This window comes from Acanthisitta chloris, unplaced genomic scaffold (assembly GCF_000695815.1).
Source record: "Acanthisitta chloris isolate BGI_N310 unplaced genomic scaffold, ASM69581v1 scaffold5035, whole genome shotgun sequence".
Lineage (NCBI taxonomy): Eukaryota > Metazoa > Chordata > Aves > Passeriformes > Acanthisittidae > Acanthisitta > Acanthisitta chloris.
In genome coordinates this window covers 13,085-24,379 of record NW_008674166.1, presented here as the reverse complement: position 1 = coordinate 24,379, position 11,295 = coordinate 13,085, and the positions used below count along the sequence as shown (strand labels likewise).

The window sequence follows — 11,295 nt, the reverse complement described above, 5'->3', positions numbered from 1 at the left end:
CTGGCCAAGAGGGTATTTTTCCCTTGGAGTGGTGCAGAATTAGCTCTGTTGGTCAGTTTATAATTAGGTACTTGCACTTAACAGTATTCTTTCTGTTGGATTTTTATAGTTTTGTCTCTTCTTTTTAAACATGAAAAATAATCAGTCTTAAAATAAGATAATTTTAAAAAAAATACCCTGGAAAGTGATCTATAAAAAGAGAAAATCCTTGCCAGGGGGATGCCACAGCAGCGAGCCCAAGCCACAGAAAGCACGTTTGGAGGCTTCATTTTCCGCAGCTACTCAGAGGTTAACCAGGGTCTGCGAGCAAACAGCTTAAAGAAGGAGCCCGGCTTAGTGCCTGGGTGTCTTGGGCTGTCCCACAGACCGCCAGCCTAATGCCCTTCCAGCAGCCCCTCCCTCCCAAAGGCGATGCTGGGCAAACACAGCCAGCCCTCGCCCTCTCCCCGCACAGCCAGGAGCCTTCTGCGGGGACAGACTGCACCTGAGCTGGGGCTCGGGCACATCGCAGAGGAGGGTGTTTCACTTCGGACGGGTGCGAAGCCATGTATATATAAACCCTGGAGCAGCAGCCCGGGAGGATTGTTTAGCACAGCCACACCTCGGCTCACCCAGCCCTGCCCGCGGCTGAGCCCCGAAGCACAGAGTGTGGGAGCGATCAGCAGCCCATGGGCTCTCGGCTGCTGCTCGTACTGATGCTGCTTCAGGCAGGTGAGTACCACCTCTCGCTCCCTCTGCCCCAACATGCCTCCCCCTGCCCGGGGACAGCCTCTCTCCTTGCCAGCAGTTTTGTCTGCAGGCACCTCGCTGAGAGGTGAGGAAGGAAAGCGACACTAGAGGATTTTCAACTTTACAGTGAGGGGCTAGGTAAGTGAGCTGCCTGCCCACTTCGCTTCCTGGGTGGTTTGCATGGCTGAAGTTGTATAAACACAGGATATTTTCTTTTTCTTTTTTTTTTTTTTTTTAAATTTTTTCTGTTATAAACTTGTGTCTGTGTTGCATAGAAATACCTTGCTTTTATACCAGTGACCATGGTGTAAGCAGGTTTTTTTTTTTTGAAAAGCCTGTTTATAAAAGCCATAAATGACAGCTAACATAAGGCCCCTACACACAGAGGCAACACAGCATTAAACTATACCTGCAGTAGAGTTCTAAAATAAAAAACAAACCCCTGCCTTAATCTACAGCAAAAGCTGCCAGTATAAGCAGGAAATAGAAAGTGTAAATTGCCAGATCCACCTCTGGTCACCTCTCTGCAGGTATGTTCTTTGCTAAGGTGCTCCATTAGTAATATAACTAACGATTGGACATGCTCCTAATGGGAATTGTGCCTAGATAGAGGATGCTGTGGAGATTCAGGCTTTTTCAAGGCTTTCTTAGCTGCATTGGCTTGGCTGCCCAGCATAGAAAAAGCAATTTCAGTACTTGGTCAAGTTGTTAGCTGTGCACCTGAATATTAAAATGTACTTGCCGGGGTTGACCTCTCAGCTGGAGCAACACACCGCTGGCTCAAAACCCAGCCAGCTTTCAAAGAACAGGAACATCAGAGGCTGCCTGGATGCCCCTTGCAGAGCACACAGCCCTAAGCACAGTAATTGAGTCTTTTCAACTCAATGTCCTTTGGGGTTTTCTCTTCGCTTTCATGAGCAGCTCTGCACTGTAATTACAGTTCCTTGATCCTCAGAGATATCCCCAAAAGAAGAATGGCCTTTCTTATTCTGGGCGAGGTACAGTTACCTTACACCAGCCTCAGCCGTTTTCAGCCAGTGGCCAACAGATCCCATCCAGCAGTCCTGGCTTAAGAGGTCAGTGAAAGACAGCTATTAAAAAAATGCAAGCTGCTCGTCAGGAGGCCAGAATTCCTACAAAGAAGTTTTTGTCTCCATTGGAACACTATCAGGGTTTGCAAACTGCAACAGGTTGAAAAAGCATGATTTATAGCCCCCAATCCAAAGCAGTTCACTGCTTGTGATTTCCCCTGGGGTCCCTGAGAGCTGAGCCCCCTTCTCACTCCAGAGCCCCACTGTTTAGACAAGGAAAGTAAGTCGTCTCTTTAGCTTTGAATAACACCCATCTAATGTGTTATTAGCATGAAATCTGAACACTTGAGTAGTGTTTAGGTGAGCAGTGCAGTTACTTTTCCAGGAATGTGCATTTAATCCCTGAGGAATGCCCCGGGAAGCAGAAGGAGGCTGTGCAAACCCCGAGCCAGGACAGACCGAGGTGCTGATTGTTGGGGGGAAATGGTGGAGGGAAGTGCCAGTGCCTAGTGGGGCTCAGGTGGCAGAGAAGGAGCAAAGCCCTGCCTTGTCCTTCATGGGGAGGGACCTTCCTCATCCTTGCTGGCATTTGGATTGGGCTCAGAGGCCAGAGCTAGCCCAGGACAAGAGGGAAGAGGCCCCAAGCAAGGGGATTAGAGGCTAGGTTTTAAAAGGAAAGCAACTGTTTTAATAATAGTATTGAGTCCTTGGGTGGTTTAGGGGATTAATTAGTCCCTGTTTGCACAACACTCTGAAGAGGTCAAGCGTGCCGCAATAGCCAGGGGCACTAGCCAGGGGCACGTGGCAAAGCAACTTCAGTGGCAGGTTCCCAGCTCCCAGGCATCACCTCCCTCTCCATCCAACCAGGCTGCAAAATCCTCCTGCTTCTTTTTGGAGAGTGCACGAGTGGGATGAGTGTATGGGTTAGACTGTCAGTCTGAGGGGTTTGACACTACCACTAAGTGGCTTTGCCACGCAGGATAGAGCAGTGGAAAGTGTACTTAGTCCTTCACAGTAAACCCAGGCAAGAAATACTCATAATCTGTCACAATCTTTAACATGATAAGCATCAATGTTTGCAGCTGAGCCTCACCGTGGTTTCAGTATAAGGGGCAGGGTACTCTTGGTTTCCGTAACAGTTACTGTAAGATAGAATCTGTGGTTTCTTATAAAGTTGCAAATTAATATGCAAAATCACAACACTGTTTGAAAGACTTATAACCCAAAAATCTCCAGACTGGTTTGCATGGCCATCCACACACTTCAGTTGACACAGAGTTCCTGTCTTTTCTTTTGGGTTTTTTTCCCCCCAAATTAATGTGGCCAGCCTATGTTATGACTTAAGTGGAAGCAGATGCAAGTGTTGCCAGCACTTTCAAAGTCTCAAAAGAACATGGATATACATACCTCTTGGCTAAGGTAGGCACTCTGTCCTTGACAACATATATACCAAATGGGATTGGGTGCTTGTAGCTATCCCTCTATGCAAATTAACAGTACTGCCAGCTTTTTGCCATCTGGAGATTGGGTTAAAATATCCCAGATAGTAGGGGAAACTTGGATAATGTAAAAAATCTTGGGCAACATAGAAACCTCATTTTTTCCCACAGAGTCCAGGTTAGGTCTGGTTGTGTGGTTGTACCTTGCCTCTTCATGTCTCGCTTAGGACCGCAGCGTAACTGGAATACCTTCCCAGGTTTGGGTGCTCTGGGGTGCAGTGAAGCCCAGCCGGCTCTGCTTAGTGCTGGCACAGGCCCTGCAAAGCTTAACACCCTGGGCTCCATGGCATGCAAAACCAGGCACACTGCTCCTGGGTGCAACATAGCTGCAATCACACACTGGTGCGTCAGAACTAGTAAGCCTTGCTCAAATTGGGCTCCCTTGGAAGAAATAACCTCCTTGGGTATTTCTGCGTCCACCTCTTGGTTATCCCAGCCCTCAGGCAAAGCCCCTGCAGAGTCCCCTTTTCCAGCTGAATGTCATGGCTAGTCAGATTGTCAAGGCTGCACACAACCAACCAGTCAAAACCAAACCCATCTCCCTTTAAGGGCTCTAGGAAAATCAGTGATAGATGTGTTTAATCCCCATGTGTATCTATATCCTGTCTTTGCAGTTTGGAAAGGTGCTCTGGGAAAATCCCACTCACTGCACACTCGAGGAATCATTGAATTGGCTGGAGCTATATCCTGTGGCACGGGACGGTCTCCCTTGGCATATATTGGCTATGGATGCTACTGTGGACTGGGAGGACGAGGCTGGCCTAGAGATAAAACAGACTGGTAAGAAGAACCTCAACTATATGTCCAGAAGCAGTGCAGATCCCCCCAAACTTCCCTGTTTGTACTACCGTGACTCCACAGACTCGTTTGCTGCCTTGTGGGGAAGGAACTGAGTGTATATGAACAATACTGGGAATCTGTGAGCGAGCTGAGTGTATATGAACAATACTGGGAATTTGTGAGTGACGACTCACATATTACTGGGGATTTGAATGAGGGTTTAACCTCCTTTTAAACAAAGCTCTTGGGACCTTGTACTGTGAGGGGTTGAGGGCAACAGAGAAACCAGGATATCAATTCCTGAAATAGCTGAATGTTTATCCATAGAGAGCAAGCCCAGCCTGAGTAAACAAAGCTCTTGGGACCTTGTACTGTGAGGGGTTGAGGGCAACAGAGAAACCAGGATATCAATTCCTAAAATAGCTGAATGTTTATTCATAGAGAGCAAGCCCAGCCTGACAAAAGGAGGGTGATGCAAGGTGTTTGGAGGGTTATTTCACTGGGGTCCTTCAAAAGGCAGTGATGGGAACATCACTGTTTATCCTCTCAAAGAAATCCAGATTGTTGCAAGGAGTAATCAAGCCTGTTGCCATCATTACTGTTAGCTCACACTGAGTCTAGGAAGAACAGCAGGGGAGAGCATGGTGTTATTTCCCCTTTTCTTTGTTAGTGTGGAAGATCTTGTGCTACTCAAGTTATTCCCAAGGCTACAAGCAATGAGTCTAGGGTGTGTTGCAATCAAAGATTTCTTTCCTGTGCTTTGCAATTAGCATGCATATAAAGCTTGAGCATAGTGGACTCTTGTGTTCTGTGCTATTTGCAATCTGGCCTGATTTGAAATATCAAAGACAGAGCACACAAGTCAATCTTTATCTACAGTCAACAGGCCAGGCGTTACTGATTAGCAAGCCCTGCTTTTAGCAGGGGTGGTGGCAGTCTGCAGGTCCCCGGGAAGGAAACGAGCTTTCCAGAATACCCTGCTGTTGGGGACCTGTAACATTGCTACAAAACCAGATTTTGCTGAATTGGCAGGACAGAAAAAGGGCTAAAACAAAAAAAGGAAGACAAGTTGTCAAGGTTAAAGACCAGCTCCTCTCTGGGCATGAAAGAGATGTCCCTTAAAACTAACGGAGCTGTCTTCATTCATGCAGTGAGATGTTTCACTCCCGATGCCCTCTCATCATGTCCCTGGTTTTTATCTATGAAACATTTAATCTATGAAACAGTCAATGTGGGGTTCACAAATGATGCCTACAAAGTGTGCCTGCAGTTTTTAGGCATTAAATGTCTACAAGAGTAACTGCCTACAAAGTGTCATAGATTTCAGGTGTAGAGATTTCTTTTTAATTTTCAGTAATACCTCTTGACCTACTGTCACTTTCCACAGCAGTGTATGTAAGGTGTTTACTTATTTTTTCACCCTTTATCGACTCTCATAATCAGACCTTTAAAGTGAAACATGGCTTCACTAACTTGGAGTACTGCTTTTATTGAAGGGCTCAGCAGTGACCTAAAAGCTGTTTTCCATAGGGGCCGAGTGACCCCCAGTTCAGGAGACTCTGAGAGATGCAAGTAGTCAGCACTCCTGAAAAACAGAGTGTAAAATATGGCCACATGTTCATCAGCCAGTGTTTCTGCTGCTGTTTGATTTCCATGGGATATGGATTTTATTCTAAAGGCAGAAAATGAGATTTTGCAACTGGAAATGCCTCAAAATACCAGACAGTTTGTAAAAGGGAAGCTTGATCCTTTAAGTGCAGTCATTATTATTCCATAGCTGCAATGCTTGGCTGCAACAGAACAACTGGAAGGTTTTATTTAAGTTCTTAGCTAGGAAGAATCTGCAATGCCCCAGTAGATTTAACCCTAAAATTTTCCATTTCCTGTTTGTTAGAGAAATATTCTGATATCTGTTACTGAAAACTACTACAAAGATCAGTGTGGTTGAATACTCCATGCCTGTCAAAGTAACCACGCTGATTTCCATATTTACTGTTCTAAAAAAAGAAAGAAGCAGAGTGGCAAAACAACTGGCCATGAGTGACGAACACTGTTTTAAATTACTCACCCCCTCGGCACTTTTAGGTTTGTTACTGAGACCCTTAGAAAAGGAGTAATTTTCTTGTGCATAATTCAGTCAATCTGTCTAGACAGGGCTAGAATACTTCTAAGCACCTCTCTTTCATGGGAAAAGAAAAAAAGCCACTGAGTGGATAATCCCTTTATAAGGTTTATTCCACACACAGACTTTGATGTGGAGTTGTCAGTAATTACATTTTCCCTTTTGTTCCCCTCTCACAGTCCCATCACTTCAAGACATAATGGCATCTCTTCTGCATAGAGTCAATAGATTGTTTCTCCTTCTCCTCCCTGTTCCCCTGGATTGCTGCAGCACCCATTTTGTAAAGCAGGACCTGAGTGAGGGTGCTCAGCATCTCCTTGAAAACACCAATGCCATGCAAGGCAGGGTGGCATCTATGACTCATCTAAGTCATAGAATCGCTAAGGTTGGAAAAGACCTCTAAGATCATTGAGTCCAACCACTAAGTCCTGGCAAACTCATAGGGAGGAGTAAGATTTCTCCCGTGTTGCAAAGTAAAAGCAAAACAAAAGGGCTCACAGCAGTGACGGTGCTGTTAACATGACAAACACAACGTGACAAATTCTTGCCTTATTGGCATTTGCTCAACAGCAGGGGTCTGGCCAGCTGATCCCCGCGGACCAGCCGGAGCTGTCTGTAGCCATTAGGGCTGTCTCATAGTCCAGACGTGATGAACAGATTGTTTACTATCTAGAGACACAGCTGTATTTGTTTTCCATACCTGTTCACCAGTGCTCTGCCATGGAGTTGGCTGACTCTGTTTGTGTTGGTGTAACTGAATGTTAAGAGCTTATTAAAAGCTTAACATGACACTCTGACCCAAGTGCAGCAAAGGGCATTTCCAGACAGACAGGGATCATCTGAAGGTAGCAAAGGACAACAATAAATTTCCTCAGGCTGCATTCCCTGGCAGTTCTTTCGGCGCATTTCAAAGAGATGTTTGTAAAATATAAGCCAAAGTCTTCTGACTTTGTGTTGGTGTAAGCCACACATCACCACGCTGCAGCTATGGGTATCATCAGGAGGAACTGCTGTAAGGGGAAGCAGAATTGTGCCCCAAATCCTGTGGTCCTGCAGAATTTATGCAACTCCTCCTCCTGATTTTGCCAAGCCACAAAAGGAGCAGCAAGTTCTCTTAGCTAGCTAACACACCTCTCTAGTGCTCATTTGCTTGTCCTTGCCTGATTCACAGACCATCTTTTGCCCTCTCCAATACTTGTTCTCACTTCTCCTACCTCTTCTTCTGTTTGCTCCCTATGTCTCTCCATGAAGACCAATTTCATTCTCTTGACACAGAGGCTCCTAACACCTCCCTTTGCCCATCTACCTTCATGTTGTTCCTCCTCCCCACTCCTCCATCGCTGACACCAACTTTACCAATTTGGCTGCTAATTCACTCACCAGACCTCACAGACCCTATGTTTTCTACAGCTGGCACTTGCCTTAGCTCAGCCTGAGTCACAGCTCTTCTCCATGGCCTCCTGTGCTCTGTGTACCATATATGAGACACCAGTGATGGGCCTACTCTGTGATCTGTCATCCCCCTGAGGATGGATTAGGCTTTGCTGGAGCTTCTGGTGTTAGTGAGGGTGCCCTGGTCTACAGCACCTCCTCCAGATAGTACATACTTCACTTGTAGCTCAGTGTCATAGTCCATCCCTGTCAAATAGTATGGCATACTCAATAGGGATTCAAAAGGTGGAGAAAGCCAAGACTTTAATACTTTCCACAAGGCTTCAAATTCTTCTCACCTTTGGCCTGTCATGTTTAACCCCTTCAGGACAAGCCTGGGAGGTGTTAACAGATTAACAAAAATCTGACCTACAGCACTGTCATGTCCAACAGAACTGGTTCCCCAGGCTGTGTAAAGTCTTTGCAATTACAGCAATTGCTATACCTCTTCATGGGAAAACTTATAGATATGTATGTCTGTAAGGAATTGAAGAATGCCTTGCCTGTCTCCAACACTGTTAAGGCCACAAAGGGACTTGCACTAAGATAAGACGCAGGAGCCACCATGGTGGCAACTCAAGACAAGCACAAAAGAGACAAGTTTGCGCTAATTCCAGGCCTGGCAGAGGTGAGATCTGGTTAGCATATCCTGATTAACATATCTGGACAAAAATTTTCACTGTGGCAAATTATATACACATATCACCAGTGAAACAAAGATCACCCTGACTTATCAGACAGATGGTATCTGTGACCACGGAACCCTCACCCTGCAGAAGCATGTAAATTAGGCATATACTTCCATGGATACCTGGAATTTGGACTGTATAAAGGTGGTACCCCCAGATGAACAACTTGAGACCCCCACCACCAAGAGCATGATTTGGGACTCCCACCATCAGAAGAAAAACTCAGGGCCTCCACCACTGAGAAGCCCAGGGTGAAGAAGGACCAACGGGACACTGCTGGATCCACGGGTGGTGACAACCTCTCTCTGTTTCTCTCTCTCTCACTCACACTCTCTCTTGCCCCCCACTCTCTCCTATATCTATCTCTCTACCTCACATTTATTATTAAATAAAACCAATATTATTATGTTATTAATTTATAATTGACTTTGGCATAAGGTCTCATTTGCACCTTAATTTGGGCAGAGACACCTCTCACTAATCGAATCGTAACAATGTCCCATAGGGCTTAGTCCTGTCACGAAGTCCTTTGAGGAGCTGGCATGGAAGGAGATAGTAGTCTGCTACTGTTAACTTACATTTCTAGGTTTCACAATGCAGTGAGTAGTCTAATTGTAATCGTCATACAGGTTTCATCTTTGCAGGTTGAGAAAAAAAGGCATTTAGTTTGTAGACTCATATGTGGGATGAAATTGCTACTTTTCACTACTAAATCAGGAGCTCAGTCAGTCAGGAAAGCACACTGGACTAAATGCAGCTTGCATGTAATCAACAGAGATTACACGAAGGCTGAATTTGATCTGACTGGTCTGATTCTGTTGTCTCTTTCACATGATTGTCCTGATCTGGTTCCAGGGTTTTTATTAGAATTTGTCAGTGGTTAATCTTCTTTTTTGCACTTCAAAAATTGGTTGGTTTTGGTTTGTTTTACTGGACTTTATCACCTCACAGAGTCTACCAGCCCTCATATCCATAAACTAGTTTCTAAAGGGCAAAATCCTCCTGCAGCAGAGGATGATGAAGTTCCTGATGCTCCTGAGCTCTTCGGTAAGGTACTGGCCACTCTCAACATGTCCCCAGAGAAGCCCCATTTTCCTGCACAAGGGACTCTTATCCTTCTTGCAGGATTATTGCACTTTTCCAGAGGGACACAATGATGGATCCCAGACTTTTATTGATTTTTCAGGTAGACTGGCCTCGGGTCATGAAGACAGCAATCATGGTCTTCAACTGGATTTGGTAATCTGTAAGCAGCCAGCACAGCCATACTCCCTTTTGGCCAGATTACCAACCTCTTGAACGGATTCACATCTACTGCTCAAGAGCTTCTCTAAAAGCTGTCCATTTGCCATTTACCCCTAAAATCAGCCTGCCTCCATTTTTCCCCAGTTACTAGAGTGGTTTCTCTGTAGAGTCACAGCGATCTTGCAGGGATGATTTCTGGAAATACAAGAGATCATTGCTCTCTGGCTCCAGCTTCTGACCTTGCATTCTTGCTGAAACAACCTTTGTTATTCAGCAGAGAACCTCTTTATAGTGCTGAATATCTTCTCGATGAATTCTGAGTCCCTAAACTACCAGAATAAAATTCAAGTGGGGTCAAGTTTTCTATAAATTCTTCAGTAGCAGTGGGAATTATCTCGTTCACTAGTCCGTAGGACAGATTATCATCAGCTGAGCTACTCGCCCTCATCCCCCTCTATGGTCAGTGAAACGCAACTGCACTTTTGAACGTGATGCTTTTCACCAATGTTAGATCACTGCAGCATGAAAACATGAACTCTACCCCAGAGGTGTAGAGGAAGTATAGGTCAATGTCTTAGATGTAAATGTTTACATTTAAGTATCTGAAGTTAACTGATGAACTCCACTACTGAGACTGATGAATTTGTAGCCACCCCTCAGAAACTGCATGGGCCAAAGAGCATGCAGCATGCCCGGGTGAACTGAAGAGATGAAGCTTCTTGGTGGTACTGAGGAAGGCAAAAAACATGCCAACTCCAAATTCTGGGATGGGTCTAAGCCTAAGCCAGTGAGCCACAATCACACACCTTATGGGACCACTTCGGCTCTCTTTCAGTGAGATTGCCATGTCTTGACCATACATGACTTTTTGAAGGCAAAAGCTCAGAGGAAGAAGCACAGTGGTCATGGGAGCAAATATGGCATTAATGAGCTCCTGAGACACGTGAAGTTTCCCAGAGATGCCAGGATACTCAGTTTATCAACAGATTGTTTGCTGACAGATTGGGGCGGACACTGCCATTGGGAGCTATGTGTGAGCAAAGCACCCCTGGAGCACATGCAAACATGCAGGATGAAGGAGAACACCTAAACTCTACTTTTTTCTCTCTCCCAGGTGCTGCCACAGGCACGACTGCTGCTATGACAAGGCAGAGAAGGCAGGCTGCAGCCCCAAGGCGCAGCGCTACCAGTGGAAGTGTGAGCACAACACCGTGCAGTGCGGTAAGGAAATGTTTGCTCACATCTGGTGTGTTTCACTCCCTCCTTTGCAGGCACTAAGCTGACCAAAGAGCTTTGTGGGCCTCAGAGGCAGGTCTGTGTATGCTGAGCTTGTTTCAAAGCTGCTTTAGGCAGTGTCTGTTCTCTTCCAAGCTATCTGCCCATCCCTTGCCAGTGCTAGGCTTGCCAAGAATCCCCAGCTGCAACAGGGGACCGGAGCCCCTGGAGTACCAGGTGACCTGCAACTGAAGAGTGGGGGTGGGGGCCATGGAGCCCACAGGCCATCTCAGTTTGACAGAGGTGTAGATGCCTCTCTGGAGACTTTCTGCTCGCAGGCATTAAGCATATCTTCTCCCCATCCCACAACCTCTTCCCACAGATGTGCAATGGTCTGCAGGGGTGGTCTTCCCATTGCAGTTTTGGCCTTCCCTCCAGCAGGAACATTCACTTCCTTACTTAACCTTATATACTGCTAGAGAAGAGCCATGCTCTGTAGCATGGCTGCAAGACAGTTTAAATAAGGGGGCCAGCCTGCATTTCTACCTCCTGTG

General features: G+C 45.9%; 1 protein-coding gene across 1 annotated transcript in view; it reads left to right on the top strand.

Annotated features, from left to right (window-relative positions):
- Positions 1-668: 668 nt before the first annotated feature.
- LOC103802698 (group 10 secretory phospholipase A2-like) overlaps positions 669-11,295 on the top strand; it is a 13,230-nt gene continuing 2,603 nt past the window's right edge. The window contains exons 1-3 of the mRNA XM_009075217.1: positions 669-711; positions 3,874-4,039; positions 10,641-10,747. Of these exons, the coding sequence (XP_009073465.1) occupies positions 669-711; positions 3,874-4,039; positions 10,641-10,747 (316 nt within the window). The remainder of the gene's footprint in view (positions 712-3,873; positions 4,040-10,640; positions 10,748-11,295) is intronic.